Source organism: Podarcis melisellensis, assembly GCF_964234715.1.
Source record: "Podarcis melisellensis genome assembly, chromosome: 1".
NCBI classification, from domain to species: Eukaryota; Metazoa; Chordata; class Lepidosauria; order Squamata; family Lacertidae; genus Podarcis; species Podarcis melisellensis.
In genome coordinates, this window is record NC_138528.1 from 132,701,110 (window position 1) to 132,720,781 (window position 19,672).

The 19,672-nt window shown below is 41.7% G+C and overlaps 1 protein-coding gene across 3 annotated transcripts in view; it reads right to left on the reverse strand.

Annotated features, from left to right (window-relative positions):
• Positions 1-19,672, reverse strand: part of SPAG16 (sperm associated antigen 16) — a 399,910-nt gene that overhangs the window by 354,722 nt on the left and 25,516 nt on the right. For all 3 annotated transcript variants that reach the window (XM_081924719.1, XM_081924718.1, XM_081924720.1), the window contains exons 7-9: positions 19,277-19,394; positions 16,212-16,281; positions 9,539-9,687 (exon numbers count right to left, since the gene is read on the reverse strand). In XM_081924719.1, the coding sequence (XP_081780845.1) occupies positions 9,539-9,687; positions 16,212-16,281; positions 19,277-19,394 (337 nt within the window). The remainder of the gene's footprint in view (positions 1-9,538; positions 9,688-16,211; positions 16,282-19,276; positions 19,395-19,672) is intronic.

The window sequence follows — 19,672 nt, forward strand, 5'->3', positions numbered from 1 at the left end:
GCCAGTGCTGCAGTGTGCTTCTGGAGCCTCTGGGGGCACTCTTTCGCCATATGGTGCGCACTGTCACAGATGTAACACTTCCTGGTTCCTCTAGGAGGCTTCGCTTTGGCTGCACCAGGGACAGGGCTCTGGGATGGCTTCTGAGCCCTAGCACCACCAATCTCCATTGGCTCCTCGCTGTCCTTCCCCATTGGCGAGGGGTGCGCACGGCTGAAATCCCTGTGCACAAAAGGGAGAGTCCTCGCTTGCGCACGCGCTTGGGGCCCGTCCTCCTCGTGCCACGGACGTCCCTCATGTCGAATTCCAATAGCTAAAGCCCGTTGCACCACGTCTTCTAGGGTCTGGGGTCTGTCCCCCCTAGCGATCTCATCCTTGATGGGGGGGCTCAATCCCTCCCAAAAAAGATCTCTGACCGGCTTACTGTCCTTTGGCCAATCTAAGGCGGTGAGCAATGCAAAAAATTTAGAGTGGTATTGGCGCACAGTCGCTTTCCCCTGCCTCAGCCCGTGCATTTGACGGCGCGCAATGTCCACATCCACAGAGGATTGAAAACAAGAATCCATCGCTTTGATGAACGCAGTTGAATTGCGACGGGCCGGTCCATCTTCGCGCCACAGATTGCGTAGCCAAGCCCTGGCCTCCCCATGCAGGTGCGAAACAATGAACCCCACTTTCTCCTCCTCATCTTTAAAATCGTGACGGAGTAAATGCAGTGCATATACGACGTCCGCTCTGAAATTGGGATAGTCTTGCAAGTTGCCATTAAAATGCGGAACCAGGGCACCCCCCCTCCGTCCAAGCGCAATGCCCTCCGCTCTGGAACCTGGGGCCCCCGCCCTGTCCGCGTGTTCCCACCTTGCCTGCAAATCCTGGCACGTCTTCTCCAAGTCGTCATTCTTCTTCTGCGAAGCAATGACTGCCGATGTGAGAGCGGTAACCTGATCCCGCAGTGCAACCAGCTGCTCCTCAGCGCTCATGGCTGCTCCCGTTCGTGAGCTTCGCAAAAAAAATTTTTTGCTTTCTGAGAGGGGACTTACTGTCACGGCCACCCAGGACGGGTCCCAGCTCACAAGAGACCTCACTCCGTTGCAGTTTATTTACAGGAAAAGTTTATTGAAGATTTCTGCTTCTCGTACAGTTCAGCATCGTGGCCGTACGTCTGTCACGTTAGACCGCTGAAGTCCCCTCTGACTCCTCCCCTCTTCCACACCAACTTAATAGCCTGGCTCTAGACCACCTCTTCCTCTCCTTTCTTTTCCGCAGGGTCTTCCTGCCCCCCTGGGTTCCCTCTCTCCGTGACTCGCCTGAGGCTGAATCCTCTGCCGCCTCTTCCCCCCTCCTTCTGGCTTTAGGGCCGGGCTCCTCCCCTGAGCTCTCTCCACTTCCGCGCGCCTCTACGTTTGAACTTGGCGCGCGTACGTTGCTGCTGACCTTTCTTTCGACCGCTACACCACCCCTTGTTCTGCTCTCCACCCTTTCCGGCTGAACACCTTGCTCCAACCCCCTTTCTCTGTTCTCTCCTAATCCTGCTCCCTCCGAGAGGCTGACGACTCCACCCCCTTTACTCCGTTCCGGCTGAGACGCCTCTTGCTGCGTCTGTCTTCCACTGGGCTCCTCTCCGCTTCTCCCTTCTCCTCCCTTTTGCTTGATTAAGGTAACCCCCTTTTGAGAATCCTCTGACTCGCTGCTCAGACTCGTGGATTCCCTCAGAATTCCGTCATCTTCTTCCTCATCCTTCTGCCCCTCCTCCCACTCGCTCTCCGTCTCCTCTGTCATCTCCTCCTCTCTCCCAGAAACCCTGACATATATATATATATATATATATATATATATATATATATATATTAATTGCCTCATGTGATTAGTCACTTGGGTATGTACAATACGGTAGAAAACACACAGCAGACTAAGAGATATACTCCCTCCTCTCTGAATTTGCCACAATAGATTCTGGGCTTTATTCAGCTTTTGGTGGTGCAGGGTAAGGAATTTCTCTATATTTATGAAAGAATGATTAAAAGCTATGTGGACAAGGGAGACTAAATAAAAGTACTTTGGAGTGCTTTCTAATAATTCTCAACATGGAGATAGTTTTCAAAAAATTGAGGGGCCTCTTTTTTGCTGTTTCCAAATACCTCAGCACTGTACCACATGGAAATCCTTTTCAAAATGTGAGATGATAAAGCTTGGAAATCTTGTTGCTGTTTAAAAGCATCCTATTACTGATTCTGCTAGTGAGTGAACAACAAAAGACAAGCTGAGCCATCCCCTTGGGCTAAATGCATGCAAGGAGACACCTTTAAGTACCAGAAGCATCCAGATCTGCTGCTGCTATTTGTGTAATTGCTAAACTGATAAAATAATAAATGAATTCATTCAATGTTAAGAACTGAAGACCTCTATAGAGAAAGTGTGGAGGTTTAGTCCTGTTTGAAGGATGACAGGTATGCATAAAAAATTCTTATGCAAAACAAGTAAGCACTCATACTACGTGAATGTTTTTAAAAGTATCAGAATATGGGGATTCCCCCCCCCCCCCGCTATTTGATTATTGTTCTCTTTACTTGTTAACCTAGGGAAACCTGGGGAAATTGCTTGCAACGGATTCAAATCACAGGAGACAGTCTCAATTTGTCCTCTATTACTTCATGGCTACAATTTGTTTTACAGGTGCTGCAGAAATGCTTTATGGGTCTACAAAGATGTTTTCTTTTGCAGACTTTGAGGGGGAAAGCATACTAACAAAAGCTGAAGCTTTCATCCTCAAGAAATAATAAATGTGACAGGATGGTCTCCTTACAAAGTGCTGGTGTGACCAATTGTGGCTCATAGTAGGTTCAAGACAATGCCTTAAAATAGAATTTAGAAAGGAAGGAAGAAACCGTCAGCATGTGAATGTGCTCAGAGACTTGCCGTTTTAAAGCATTACAAACATGGAAAGCCTATAATCAGAGACACCCGAGGGATGAGTGTACACGCTGGAGTCAATAATGCCTCTACAATGTCATTTTCAAACCTGAAGAGAAAAGGGAGATACAAAAATGTGATAGAATCATAGAACTGTAGAGCTGGAAGGGACCAAATGGATCATCTATTCTAACCCCCTCCAAATGCAGAAATCTTTCGTGGGGCAGCCTGAACTCACAAACTGAGATTAAGAGTCTCATGCTCTTCCAACTGAACCATCCCTCATCATGTAATGTCCAACACAGAAGGGGAAAGAATAGCAAATCTGCAACACGGAACACACTGCCTGTAGGGCCTCAAGCTGACTAAAAAAGAAATCAACAGGATATATTCATACTTCTGCTTGTCCCATGACTAGAAATCCTGGGTCTGAGCAGTTTTTCATTTGACCTGCTGTTTTTAGGCATGGGTCCCCCTTGCCCCGTTCCTTTCCCAGGGAAAACTCATTCTACAGTCAGAGCAAACATCAATCCAGAGAAAATCAAAATTGCCGTTTGCTCCATTTCATTTCTTTTAATTTGTATACCGCCTTTCTATATTACTATACACAAGGTGGTTTAAAAGCTGAAGAAACAACTACATAGAGAGCAAAGATCAGACACTTAATAACAATCTTATCCAATACAAAAAGTCATAATAAAAACATAACTTTGAAATAAATAATTTATATCAAAGAAAACAAGATTCAATCAATAATAATAGTAGTAGTAGTAGTAGTAAACAGTAACATTAAATATCAGCAAATAATAATTAAACAGCTTACACTTAACAATGACAATACAGAATTACTGAACTATAATCAATAAAAGTAACGGCAAGTCAGTCCATAAAATACCACAAAAACTTACAAAATGACAAATACCACAAAACCAGGCCACATGATTTAGGTGCTTTATATATTTTTATCTTATGCTGGTCTATTGTAGTTGAGAGAATGAGTATGTGTACTCCCTACTTCTACAGTTGCCCTATTGCCTATTTAGCATGCTCTACTTCTGTATGTAGGGACGCAGGTGGCACTGTGGGTTAAACCTCAGAGCCTAGGACTTGCCGATCAGAAGGTTGGCGGTTCGAATCTCCACAACGGGGTGAGCTCCCGTTGCTCGGTCCCTGCTCCTGCCAACCTAGCAGTTCGAAAGCATGCCCAAAGTGCAAGTAGGTAAATGGGTACTGCTCCGGTGGGAAGGTAAACGGCGTTTCTGTGCACTGCTCTGGTTTGCCAGAAGCTGCTTAGTCATGCTGGCCACATGACCCAGAAGCTGTATGCCAGCTCCCTCAGCCAGTAAAGCGAGATGAGCGCCACAACCCCAGAGTCGGTCACGAATGGACCTAATGGTCAGGGGTCCCTTTACCTTTACCTTACTTTTGTATGTAGGTACTCTTACCTTATGTTGGCCTGTGTGTGTGTGTGTGTGTGTGTGTGTGTGGAGAAACAAGGGTACACACTTATAAAAATATATATTTTTTTTAACATCTCTGTACTCCTCTGAGCACTAAAGAGTGATTTTCCCTGGGGCAGCAGGGAAGTGGGCAGAGGAGTATGAATAAGCCCTTAGTCAGAAAAGCAAACATTTACATCAAGCCAGTCCACTCTGGACAGCATCAGGGCATGCCCAGACAGCATACGCACCGGGTTCTGCCCAACTTTGGGGAGCCTGGCACATGTGTGTGATGTCATGCGCCGGGAGGACGCCCGGCAGGGTCCGCAGTGGCTGCATTTAGGCCTGACAGGGCCTGTCACAGGCTGTACAATATTGAGGGGGCCAAGCCCCCTGCTTCAAAATTTGGGGGGCCAAATTCTATTCTAAATAAACACGAAGGAGCATTTGGCAATGTATACAAGAATTAGTAACATTTCAAAACTGAACGAAGTGGTAGACACAGATATCATTTCAAGGCAGCAATCCTACACAAATATACATGGGAACTCAACTGTGTTTACTTCTTAGTAGATATGTATAGGACTGCACTATGAGCCAGCAAAAGCAGCATGTTCTGCTAAAATAAAATTAAGCACTTGCATTGTTATGGACCAAACTGCAATACCCTTACACACTGGCTTTTGCAGTAGAAGGATAAGGATTTAGTAATGAAAGCTGCTAGTTAACAAAGGAACCACTTCCATAGCTAATCCCCCTAAAATCTGTGAGGTCACCTCTTAGACCTGTAGAGGAACAAGTACGGTATGTTGTTAAACTGCAGTCAGAACACAGAACACTGGAGAACTAGAACCTGTTGTGAATCAATGGACAAGAAATAAGTATCTACAATCTTGTCAGAAGGAAAACCAACTGAGGAAAGTGACAAATTATTTTTAAGACCAAATATGCATTCCAAGGGTTGACTATGAAGCAAACTAATCCTGCCAATTATTAATTCATAAACCAGTTGGCATGTAGACTTGGCATCTTCTTGCACATATAGTTTCAGCACAATATGAAAACAATTAAGATTTAATTTTATACTCCCAGGAGTCAAACAGTGTTTAAAAAATACAATGTAAATAACACTGGGTACCAGAAAAAGTAATATTACGTAAGTCCAATTTACTTGTGGCATATTAGTGTGATTCAGCATCAGGAAAAACTAAATGCTAATGCTGATTTTATTTCTTTTGGATATATTTACATATGCAGAGCTTTGTTTAAATATTGTGAAAAAGATTTAGGAGGAAAATCCATAATTCAGGATAGAATTATTAATTTCTAAAATAAATACTGCCATAAATGAGCACCTGAGCCCTTTTTAGTTAGGCTTAAGGCTTTGGCGGTCCTACTTGGTATTTGAATCACACTTCAGTGGAGGAAAACCATTCATGAATAACTTATAAAAAGAGGCATTAAAATGGAAATAAGTATTAACAATTATCATTGTTAACTACCATATCACATAGAGGTCCAAAAATTGTGGCTAATTTACTAGCTAACTATTAACTGTCTAGCAGCAAGCCACAATTTTAGTGGGCCTTAGTTCTAGTTAATGGCCCTTCAGATTATTTATTTATTTAGCATCAGCTACGCAATGCAAAAGGCACTTCACCCCCCAAAATGGTATGAGAAGTTCTTTTCCCAAGGGACTTGAAAAACTAAAAACAGACGCTGGAAACAATAGAGGAAGAAAATGGAAATGGAGGCCGAAGTAATTATTTCAATCACACATACTTTGGCTTAGTCACAGGGTACAGGGCCTAAGGCAGTTTCCCCCAACCTGATATTCAACAGATGTTTTCGACTTCAACTCCCACCAGCCCCAGGAAGTATGGCCAATGGTCATACCCTGAACATCTGGAGAGCACTAGGTTGGGAACGGCTGAACTAGGAGGTGTTCCAAAGATGCCAAAGCAAGAGAGAAAGGGTGGACTTGTTTCAAAGAGCAGGAGATATTCAGATAGTTGAAAGTGCTGGAGTTGGAGATTGAGGGGGCCAGCACTGTGCAACGTGTGTAATGTCAGCATGTTGCGCGACGTGCTGCAGAATTAATGTGAGCATGTTGTGCAGTGTGCATGCACAGCCACTGCAGATTTTGGGGAAGGGGGCCCTTGCCCCCCCAGGACACCCTAGATGGCACCTATGGGCAGGGGTGTGTCTGGGTATATGGAATTACACCTTAAAATTGATAGCTAGTTCTATTTAAATGCTTAACAAACATATATTGCTATTTGTACAGAGTTCATTGGGGCTTATTCTCAAGCAACTGAATGTATGATTGTAGTCCTAGTAGCTATTAATAATTTCCCTCTTTTGTTCTTTAACCTTTCCCAAACTCTGAGTAACAAGGACAAGAAATAACATAGTGCAGTGTCTTTGATCTGGCTAGATCAACTCACACAAAGACAGTAATTTGTTGACCTATTTAATGTACTGGTCAGATATTCTGCAAGCACAGTTTGCAATCTGAGCTAAGTAAACATGTGTCTCACAGGAAAGTTAATTCCCACAGATAAACAACCCTCTTATGGTTCAATTTAATTTTAAAATACCAAACTGAGGGCATCATTCTTCATATATGCAAAGTTCAGCCTGGCATCTTTAGTAAAAATTACATCATAGATCTTGAAGTCAGAAATATCCTGAGATGGCATTACAGTGCAAATTGAATAAAGGGACATCAAAAGACAAACATGTAGGATTAAAGAATTCTGAGCTCAAATGGGCATGGCTCGTCTGGCAACCAAGACAGATGCTTAATGTGAGAGCTCTCCAGATTTTGAGGCCTAGGCCACTTAGAATACAAAGCGCTAAGGTAAAACTGATCTGAAGAAGATCTATTTCCCTCAAGTCTGACTTCTGTTCCCCAAAAACATCAGACAGTGAAGAAGAGCCTAGTAGGGCTAAAGGTTCCACTAACACACACACACACACACACACACACACACACACACACACAGTCTGCAAACCAGTCAAGATTGTACAACTCTTCATATGTGGCACGAAGGGGTGTGGCTTGCACACATTACAGGGCTATGCAGTGCAACCCCCTCGTGCAGACCTTTCAAAATATGAAGGGGGTTGAGAAAGTATCCACCTGATGCAACAAGCAAAAGGAGGAACACCTCTTCCTAACACAACTAATACAGTGGTGCCCCGCAAGACGAATGCCTCGCAAGACGGAAAACTCGCTAGACGAAAGGGTTTTCCGTTTTTTGAGCTGCTTCGCAAGACGAATTTCCCTATGGGCTTGCTTCGCAAGACGAAAACGTCTTGCAAGTTTGTTTCCTTTTTCTTAACACCATTAATACAGTTGCGACTTGACTTTGAGGAGCAACTCATAGAACGCAGTGTACACAGTAGCCTTTTTTAAGGTTTTTAAAGACTTTGGTGATTTTTGAAGCTTTTCCCAAACTTCTTTTGCAGCCATTTGGTAAGTTAAGCTTTTAAAACTTTTTTTGGGGGGGTTTAGATTTTGGGTTGGGGTGTTTGGAATTCAAGGACTTGGTGTTGGGGAGGGGTTTGCAAGAATCTGGAAACTTGTGGGTTTTTTCCTGCATTTTTATGATTTTCTGTGACCATTGGGCCACTCTGCTGTTTTTTTATAAAAATTCTGGATTTGAATTTCTGTGTGCTGGGTGGCTGGGGGAACAGTTGGGGAGGGGTTTGCAAGAATCTGGAAGCTTGTGATTTTTTTCCTGCATTTTGATGATTTTCTGTGACCATTGGGCCACTCTGCTGTTTTTTAAAAAAAATTCTGGGTTTGAATTTTGAAATGTTCTTTACAGTATGTGTGACTTTAAAGAGCACTTAATAAACTCTTGTTGTACCAAATTTGGCTTTGTTTGGACTTTTTTTGACCATAGGAACACATTAATTGATTTTCAATGCATTCCTATGGGATTTCGTGCTTCGCAAGACGAAAAATTCGCTAGACGAAAAAATTCGTGGAACGAATTAATTTCGTCTTGCGAGGCACCACTGTATAATGATAAATGTAAGCCGGAGAAAAAAGCCAAAAAGGACAATGTTAAGCACAGAAAAGGAAATTCCTGGGTTGGAGTTGTACTAACAGAACGCCGCTTATTCCATACACACAACTTTTGTTGTAACAGAAAGGAAACAGATAATGCTTCAGAAAAACATGGAATGGGAACTTGAACCTTTTCCTGGCAGGGGAAACATCAAAGGTGTGCCTTGGCCTGGACAGCTCAGCTGGTTAGAATGTGGATGAGACAGTGTTAAGTACTGGGTGAACAGGACTTGAAATCAGTAGAATGTACTTTATGTTGGAGTGGATTGTGACTATTTCATAAATAAAAATATATTTTTCAAGTTCTCCCTACCCAAATATAATGCAGGCAGCAGCCATTTTGTGCACGTTCAATTTGTGCACAACTGCCAACACACACTGTTTTTGGCCCTGGAAGGGGGCTGAATGGGGAGGGAGCTACATGGGGTGGAGGGGGCTCTGCCCGCTCTGCCGATGTGCACAATGACCCAGAAAGCAACCCCCGCGCATCTGAGGACTTGCCTGTACCTTTACTCCATTATCCTCTGGGTGCCCCCTAGCAACTTTCTCATACAATGGAACCTTGGTTGTTGAACGTAATCTGTTCCGAAAGACTGTTCGACTTCTGAAACGTTCAACAACCGAGGCACAATTGCCGGTTGGCAAAATCCATTTTAAAAATGGAGAAACGTGCCTCAAAAGCTGTTTGACTTCCGAGGCGCGTTCAAAAACGGAAGCATTCACTTCCGGGTTGTTGGTGTTAGAAAGCCAAAATGTTCGATTTCTGAAGCATTCAAGGTTCCACTGTATAGCTGCCCCCTTTAACACTTCTGAACCATCCTCTGTCCACATAGAAAAAAATTAGAAGAGTCAGTGTTTCTCCGCTGTAAGCCTCAGAATCCAGAACCAGTTTACACCAACAGCACTGGTGCTACACAGGAGTCACCTTTTGGCTTCTGGAATACAAAGAGGGATAAGCAGTAGGAAGCTACAGAATCTTTCAGCAAACAGCGATATGGTTAATCATGGTGGTGTTTGCTATCACATAAACCCAATAATTTTTGTAACAATATTAAAACACTGAACATGAGGCCAAATTCTACAAAAATAGGCAAAATGAGAATTGGCATACCTTTGGATATCTCTTGCCCATCTGTTTTGTTGGATCTTTGGCTGAGTCATACGGATTAACACCAGTAAATACTTTGTGTTCCTTGGCTTCTCTGAGAGCTTTCTGAGAAGGTCCCTGTAATCCATCTTCTCTTTCACACTTACGGCCGGCTATGAAATAAAAGCAGTTTGGTTTTTACATTTCTTTAAAAAATCATTTTTGGTAGAAATTAAGCATGCCTAAATTTGTTCTACTATAAAACAAATTAATCCCTGATTAATTTGCCCAACTTGCTTGTGATTTCAATCCAATCCAACAAGGATTGGCAATCTAAACTGGAATCTCAAATGGAACAGATAGGACATTGGCCCTCATCCAGACTAAATAAACTCTTTTGAACATTCCTGGCAACTGATCTGTACACACCCAGAAGATGGCACTGCTGGTGTCAATGTGGGCACCATTATGCAGAGCCTGAAGAACCACAGAGCAGAAGAATCTATATTGTTTGAAAATCAACAGTGCTTGGGAGAAGAGGACTGCAGTCACAAAATTAGAATCTTTTTTTTTATTTATTTAGCAGAGCTCTAAAAATGAGTATGAGTATGAAAGTATATCTGCATGTACAACTGCACACCCACAAGTCACAAGTGTCTCATTATATTCTCTCCAGTTAAAAAGCTGGTTGAGAAGTCTATGCTGGATAGCAATTTGAGAATGACAGAAAAAGCTCTGACTAAAAAGAGCACAAAATGGACTATCTGCAATGGTGTTATTGGCTTTAACATGAAAGATGATGTAACATTCACATTTACAATATCAAAGGGAACTAATATGGACCGGATCCTTCTGTGTTACCTTTCATCACTGCTTCCATGGGCAGTTCACAACGGTACAAATACATTACTAAGAAAAATGCTACAATACAAAACACTTCAAAATCTCCATACCATGCATACTTTTATTTATTTATTTTATTTTTTATTTTTTAATTAAATTTTATTGAATACCAAAAAAAAGAACTTTTATTTATTTATTACTTGAAGTGGTACTACATAGATAATACAACGTAACATAATATTACAAACCCATTTGAAATAGCATTCAAATGCTTGATTTTATGCTTGATTTTTTTCTAATATAAAAAGCCCCAAACAATGCAATGTTCCTTCACAGGTGAATTGTACCAGCCACTTTATCACTTTGCTCTTTTCCCAGCTTTACAATATCCTTTTTGAGATGTAGGTACCAGAACTGTTCACACTATTCCAGGTGCAGCTGCACCACCAATTTCCCTTTCCTCATGCTCCCTAACATGGAATTCATCTTTTAAACAGCTGGGTCAACATATTAATTGAGCTTTCCACCAACAGTCCCCAAGATGCCTTTTCTGGTGGTCCGCCTCTGCCACTGAACTGCATTTGCCATTTTAACACAATCTTAATGCTTATGGGATGTGGGTGGTGCTGTGGGTTAAACCATAGAGCCTAGGGCTTGCCGATCAGAGGGTCGGCGGTTCAAATCCCCGCAATGGGATGAGCACCCATTGCTTGGTCCCAGCTCCTGCCAACCTAGCAGTTCGAAAGCACAAAGTGCAAGTAGGTAAATAGGTACCGCTCTGGCGGGAAGATAAACAGCGTTTCCATGCGCTGCTCTGGTTCGCCAGAAGCGGCTTAGTCCTGCTGGCCACATGACCCGGAAGCTGTATGCCGGCTCCCTCGGCCAATAAAGCGAGATGATCGCCACAACCCCAGAGTCATCCGCGACTGGACCTAACAGTCAGGGGTCCCTTTACCTTTAATGCTTAAGGTCAGCATCATAATTCCTGTCGATTTCCTTGTGCGAAATTCAACAGAACTAATAAGTGTGAAGGTTACAAATGCTGGAATAATGATTACACATGAGCAGTACTATTTTTCTAGAAAAAGAGGTGCCAAAACTCACCATGAACGCCTCCCTTGTTCCATATTGATGGCAATGGTGCCCACTTGAGAGGTGCCAGAACTGAGTTCAAGTGAGTTCTGGCTGAAAAAACCCTGCACATGAGGCTGATGGAAGTTGCTGTAAATCTACCTGTACCATTAATTTCTTGATTATTTTAAATATTATTTATTTTTCTGACTTTTAAAATATATCCATAGGACAGCATACTTGATTCTTTGCTGGCTAAGATTTTTAATGTTTCTGCTAATCAGGAAAATTACTTTTCTTCTTTCTTTTTGCTCCTGTTCCTTTTTATATTAATTTCAAAAATATTTTTTATTCTGGTGTATTATAAAAAGATACTTTGTATTGTGTAAGAACTTTTGTATACCTTTTGATAAGTATCAATGAATATATATATATATTCTATAAAAACTGCAAGCACCAGTGGGGAAAACTGTTTTTTAAATCAAGTCTGTTTAAAGATTTAGACCAACCAGCCTATCCATGTTTTCCAGATAACATATACCTTTTTGCATTGCATGCTTCAGTGTTCTGTAAAATTGACTGTGATGGCCATATGGGTAAACTGAAGTCATTTGAATTGTCATTCTTGAAAAGTACACAAAATCCAACACTAAAATAATATGTGCATCTAAAACAAATAAATTGAAAAATCCTTTCTGCATGTGAAATTATTCTCTCATTTTTACTATGAAGCCTGCATCCAAAGGACACAATCGACCAGGGCCTTGCAGAGCCAGGCAGAGGCCCAGGCCAGGTAGATCACGTGGACCCCTTTGCGCCTCCGTGTTTGCCCCAGTGCATCCCCTGTGATTGTGAATATGCTGACCGAGGCCCCCTTTGGAATCGGAGGCCTGGGCCAAGTGGCCCATATGGCCCCCCCCCCTCTGTCTGGGCCTGCAATCGACTAGGAAGTAAGCCCCACTGAAATAAACAGCTATGTTCTCTGCACAGTTCCCATTCATGGGACCTGCCCCAGAATAACTTCTCTTTGAGCTAAAACCCTTAAAATAAAAGTAACTGAAGCGTATGGCCACCTTAACTAATTTATTTGAAGGGACGCATGTGAAAAGAACTGTTTCTTACACAAGATGCTAGTCTTATAAATACTTTAAAAACTTTTCAACAACTGTTACAAGTATCATGTCTCAGAGTATTTCCCTAAGCATTACACATTGCAGAAATGTTTTATTTGTTTGGAAGCTCTTCTCTCACTCAGTGGTTGTGGTTGTCTGGCAGTTACATTGCTCGTGGGATTGTGTTCGTTTGTGAAATATACATACTTGCAAACTGCTACAGAACTAGGAAAGCCCAGAGGTTTAAATAGCATCTTCTGATCAAACACATTTCCAAGTTCTACAAAATCATTACAGTTACACAGTATAATATCTCAGAAGCATTTGCAGACCTCCTGTTTTGAGTGCCTTTCAGGGGGGATGGAAGGTATGTACTGTATATGCAGCAGAATTAAAACAGGTGCCTCTTCCTATTCAGTCATTCAGTCATTTTGCAGTGCATACCAACCAGGTCATTCTGTATTGCATGATGACTAAAACGTTTTAAAACTGCAATTCCTTTTGGAAGGAACTTGCCTAATAAGCTTTAATGCAGGGGAAGGTTTACAGTGGGGGTATAGTGAGGGTTAGACACACATAGATTCCTCATCTCTAGTTTACATAAAATTGTGTTGTGGCACAACCAGGTGACAGGACAGGGTTATCAGACAATCTTAATGACCTGGACTGGAATAAGTCTTTCCCTCAGGCAGCCTAGTCCAATGTTGTTTAGGACTTTATAAGTCAGAACAAAAATCTTAAACTAGGTTGGTCACATATAAGAAACCGGTGCTGCTCCTCTTTTAAAAGTGACATAACTTGTGCTTGGTATGGTGCCTCACTCAGCAACTTAGCTGCTGCATTCTGTCCTAGTTGCAGGTTCCAGACCAGCCTTAAGAACACTCCCATATACAGCATATTACAATTGTCCGGTTTCAATGCATGAGTCACCATGTCACGGCTATCCCTGTCCCAAAATAATCATAGCTGTCAAAGGGAGAGAAGTCACTGAAGCCTCCAGCAAGAAATGTGAGTCAGGGAGCACCCCCAGACTATGCACCAGCTCTTCTGAGGGAAGAGTGCAACCCCATCTAGAAATGAGTACAACCAATGTCTAGGCAATTTGGGTTTGGGGAAGCCTGTGTATAAACTTGCATTATTAATCAACTTCCCATTCTGTAACATTGCATTTGCCCCTTCAAGCAGCAGAACCATTTTACTCACTGCCCACTATCTTAAGGAAAACATATAAATAAATGAATGTTTTCTTACTAAGATTAATACTGGAATTCAGTTGCTGATGCCCCAACGTAACTGGCAAAGTGCAAGAATCCAGTGACATGTAATATTTTCCAGATTCATTGTCTTGATTACTGTAAATGGGTATCATCTGAAATGTTTCCTGCTGGAGAACAGGAATATGACAAAATAACCTTAATTCCTCCCTCTAAAAATAGAGTTGGCTTACTACCTGGAGTGCTTTAGCAAGGTAGCCTTTTGTTCATAGCCTATAACCCTAGGAACTGTGCTGGTATATAAAAGTGGAATGCTATTGTTTTACACAATTAAAGTCTTTTTTTCAATGAAAGCTACATATTATCAGTGACCAACATTGCTAAAAATTTCACTAGGATCACAGCCTTAAATAAAAAAATGGCTACATCTTGTTCAATCACTTCAGACTGTACCAACATATAAGGAGATTCTGGATGGACCAGACCAAAGTTCCATCTTGCCCAGCATCCTCTACTCACAATGGTCAACCAGATGCCTGTGGGAGACCTACAAGTAGGACATGGGCACAACAGCACTCTCCCCACTTCTGTTCCCCAGCAACTGGTACTCAGAGGCATGTTACTTTCAACATCAGAGTTATGCAGAGCCATCAGGACTTGTGGCCAAATTCCAGTGTTTATTCACAGTATGAATAGTGCTTCCCTTTTATCTGTCCTGATCTTCCAACATTTGGTTTCACTGTGTGGCCCTGGGTTATAGTATTATGTGAGGAGGAGGAGGAAAACTCTCCAGCCACTTTTTCTAAAGGACCTCCATGATGCAGTTTTTCAGCCGCTTGAACCTTTTGGTTGCTATTTTCTGATCTTTTCCAGCTTAACTTCAACGTGCTTTTTAAGGTGCAGCAACCAGAACTGTATACAATATTCCAAATACAACTGCAATTTAGATTTTTATAACAACATAATAGTATTGGTAGTTTTGCTTTCAGTACCTTTCCTAATGATCCTTAACACACCTCTTTTACAACTGCTGCACTCTGAGTGAACATCTTCACTGAGGTATTCCTGGGACCACACCTTCTATCTACAATGGACCTGCTATCAAAATATGAAATCCAGCAGCGTTTATGGGGAGGGGCACACTAAACAGCATTCTAACACGTCAAGGAGAACACTTGGCTACCATACGTCTCCTTATTGGAGCGACAGATTTTCTGTGTCGAGGGGATGTGGTGTGTATGGAGTTCAAGCATGTAAACTCCAACCTACAATCTGAAATGGTACACCCCAGTGAGACCTCTGCCTCTAAAATAAACTGCGTACCTACTGATTGAATCAACCAGAATCTAAATCAATGTTTTGTTGCACACACACACAACCACTACAAAAAATTATACGCAAAAGGGTTTAGCCATGCAACTATCATAAAATATTATGGGCGGATGCTAAACAGTATACCCTGGAAGGAAGTCATGCTAAGTTCAATGAGACTTTCTTGTGAATATGCTTAAGGCTGCAGCCTAATCACATTTCACTGCAGTTGCTATTTATTTTTATAGTAAGTCATTTCTATTAGACTTCTGGAAGGTGAGTAAAATGATAGTAATGCAGCAGATAGGCTGAAGGGCTCATAAAATAAAAATATCAATGTTCCATTGCCAAACCTGCAAATATATTTCATAAAGCTACTCAAAGGAAAAGAAATGTCCATGATCAAGATCTATAAAACTCGACATATGCTATGACTTATTGCCAACCTATTTTCCAGTTAAACAAAAGTAGTAAAGTGATATTGCAAACAGCATTTGAGTTTCCTGTTTTGATTTTCAAGTCTCCATCCAAACATGACCACCCTTAACCTTTTAGTGAATTTGCTAATACAAATAACATATAAATGCCGCTCCCTAGTATAAAAATGCAAATCCCTCAAAAAGCCTCCATATTTCAGTTTGTACATATTCAAATTTTGCTTAACATTAGCATCTTGTACTTCAAAACTTGGTAACAAAGTGTTTTTTAAAACAGAAAAGCTCAGAGTCAATTCAGCCTGTATACAAAGGAGTCCTCATGGAGCCAACACTCTCCCTTCCCATTCCTCAGCACATCCACTCAACACACCAAGCCATTAAGGGAATGAGATGCCTGTAAATGGCAGTCAGGAAAGAGAACTGACGCAGTATTCAGAATCCACTCAGTGACATCTCAACTCCCACAGTAGCTGGGAAAGCATTTCATTCATTTTGCAGATTTAACAATGTTTTCCCACCATAGCCCTTCAGAGCTCACACCCATTTGCCTCGTCCATGTGAATCACTGTGTCTCAAAGCTTAACATTCATTCAATCATTTTAGGGTTTAACATGCAGAAGAATTTTGAATGCCTAACCGTTTGCACAATCTTTGAAAAGCATTTTTTTCTGTTCAAGTTTGGGATTTCAATATATAGGAAACCGTTTACCTTTAGTGACAGGAATTTGAATGTAGCTTCCAGACTCTAAGCTTCGTAAAGTGGCTTGTAAACCTGTAATCTGAACAATGAAGGGAAAAAGACATTGAGAACTTTCATTTCTCCCATTAAGAAAATCAGAAATATGTGTGAATGCATGCAAAATAATCAGCCTAAAATATCTCAATGTGGTAAGAATCTGAGTGCCTATAGAAATCAATATATTAGTTATCCTTCAACATAATTTTAAACAATGCTTTCCATGCACTCAGTCAGGGTAATTAAAGTGAAGTAAACAATCTTTCCACCTTCTCAAGATCACTTCACATAGTTCGTCAGTAACTCTCAGGCAAAGGGGAATCAGCACTCAAGCTTACAGGTGGCCTAAATTATCCAGCAGGAATTTAGCCACCACACTCTGGCCAAAGATGGGAAATGCAAGAAAGCCAGCTGTATCAACTACAGCTGAGCCAAAATTTATCAAAAGCCATTTATTCTTCAAAAATATTAAGACTTCTCTTTTTCTCACAAAAATGTCACTTTGCAGTGTTTTCAAAATACTCTCCACCATCTACCCTTTATGGTGCCCTGGAACATAATTAAGTTCAATTATCTTAAGGGTTGTCACATGGAAGATGCAGCAAACTTGTTTTCTCCTGCTCTGGAAGGTAGGACTTGAATAAATGGCTTCAAGTTACAAGAAAGGAGATTCCAACTAGACATCAGGAAGAACTTTCAGACAGTAAGAGCTGATCGATAGTGGAACACACTCCCTTGGGAGCTTGCGGACTCTCCTTCCTTGGAGGTTTTTAAGCAGAGGTTGGGTGGCCATCTGTCTTGGATTCTTTGAGATTCCTGCATTTCAAAGGGTTGGACCAGACAACCCTTGAGGGTCTCTTCCAACTCCATGATTTTATGATTCTATTAAGTCTGGAGCATTTTGGTTGATGCAAAATTGTGGCCAGGCTACCCAAAAACAACCCAAACATTTAAAGCGCATACTCCAACCAGGAATCCTAGGAACTGTAGTCTGTTTTGGATGCTGGAAATTGTAGCTCTGTGTGGGGCTAATTACAGTTCTTAGGATTCTTGGGGGGGATCAAATATGCTTTATTTGTATCAATAAGGCAAGGTGATCCTGTGAATGCTTCCAGGGCTCTCTTGCTGAACAGTCTGAGCATCGAGGAGATCTGCCCTTATTGCATATAGGTTGCCTTTGCCTTCCTGGCCCTCTGCTTTTGCCATGCTCTGTCCACAACTGAACAGGAGATGTGCCTGACAAGGAGAGAAATGAATGTATCAGATCTGTCCCACACGGGGATAATATGCATCAAACATACTTTCCTCACACTGTGGCTAGAAGTGAGGTCACGCACACTTCTATGAAATATATAACGACAGTTGTTTTGCATATTTATACTGAAGACACCTGAGGCTTTAACTCTTGCAAAATCTACCAAGTGCCTCAATCGCTAATAAGGGGAATGATGAGTTCTGCTCCTTTTCTTGAAATAATGTTATCCATCTATTTAATTGTGTCAAAATTGGGAGCACCTTGACATTAAATGCAGAACAGTGTTATGAATTTAGCAGCAGAGCACATTATTCATTTTCTCAAGGCTTGTTTGAGGCATAAACCTCACTGAAATGAATGGAGGCGGCATAGCAGTGACACTTGGGAGAATCTGCATGGCTGACAATAATATCAGGATTCACCAGTGTGAAAGAGTGAAACCATTATGCAGTGGGTTATATTATCCTTTTACCCACTGTATAAGTAGCTTGAAGTGACAGAGACACCACTTGCCCTACACATAACCTTGCATTTTCCAAAACTGAAAATAAAAAATAACCTCATTTAAACATGTTTCAGGGTCTTAACTGAAAAGCCAGATATCAGCTTGCTGAGAGGCTTTGGAAAGGAAACAGGCCAAGCACAGCAGCACTCTTAGAGCTCTTTCATTGGCATACAGCCTAACACAGTCCAGCGCATGAATCCAATTCTGCTAGAAGGCAGAAAGAACTCGGAGACATGCAATTCTGGCCAGCAACTGTTGATTCAACAGCAGCAGCCAGCAGGACATATTTTAATTCATTTTATTCATAGGTATAGATATACAAGAGAAAAAATCCTTGTGAATTTGTATGCTGCTGGGGTCTGGCATGTGTGTGTGTGTGTGTGTGAAGAGATTGGTTTATTAACCTGGCAAAGAAATGACAAGCTACCAATTGCACCTCTGAAGAGAATTTTGATGGACAGGGAGGCTCCTTTCACTTTAAGAAGTGGCTGCTTGCCAATCACCAGATCCAGCAGATGGCACTTGCAAGCAGCAAGGCACAGCTTTCTTCAGAATACAGAATTATCCTTCCCACACCTCAGGTAATCTCTCCATTTTATATTCAGTGATATGACCCATTGATTTTAAACTAAGAAGAGCTCTGTGCACTTGACATCCAAGAAAAACTCAATGCCCCACGTTCTTTGTGCATTCTGCCCCAGCTTCTGCCAAGCTAGCAGTTCGAAAACATACCAATGCAAGTCGATCAATAGGTACTGCTGTGACAGAAAGGTAAATAGCATTTCTGTGCACTCTGGCTTCCATCATGGTGTTCCATTCTGCCAGAAGTGGTTTAGTCATGCTAGCCACATGACCCAGAAAGCTGTCTGTAGACAAAGGCCGGCTCCCTCAGCCTGAAGCGAGATGGGCGCCGCACCCCATAGTTGCCCTTGACTGGACTTAACCGTCCAGGGGTCCTTTACCTTTTTTTACCTATATGTGGTCCACCTTGTGTTTTGAGGATAGAAATGGAAACTTAAACCAGTATGTATGATTATGATCCTTCTTTATTTCCCTTCCTTATTTCATCCTCAACACAACCCTGTCAGGGGGGTTAAGCTGAGAGAACATGACTGGCCAAGGCCACCCAGTGAGTTTCATGGTTGAGTGGAGATCTGACTCCTTGTCTCCCACATCCTAGTACCACACTCTAACCATGACTCTACATTAGTCTACATTAGACAGTAAAGAGATCAGTGCTTTCTGAATCTCTAGGTTAAGCACACTACAGGTTTTTACCTGCCCAACCACTCTGTCTCTTTCTAAGCTTGTGAGCATCTTCTCTCGCAGCAGAATCTCATATTTTTCATTCAACTGCTTTAACAGTGGCTCATATGATGCATAATGTGTCTTCAGTCTACAAAAAAATAAAGAAAAAAATTATACAATGGTCACAAGGCAAGAAATATTCTGTAGCATTTAATTCTCAGAAGAGAGACTTTTCTTGGTTACCTGTAAGAATTATACAATCCAAGTTCTTTCAAATTAACCCAAATGTTCAGGTCTGAAGATTGGAAAAATATTGCTTAACACAAAGTAGAATAGTTGGATGTCATCCTAGAGTGAATGTTTTGAATAATTTATTTTATGTAACTGACAGACAGAAAATCAGAAGTCATTTTTATTTTATTTCTT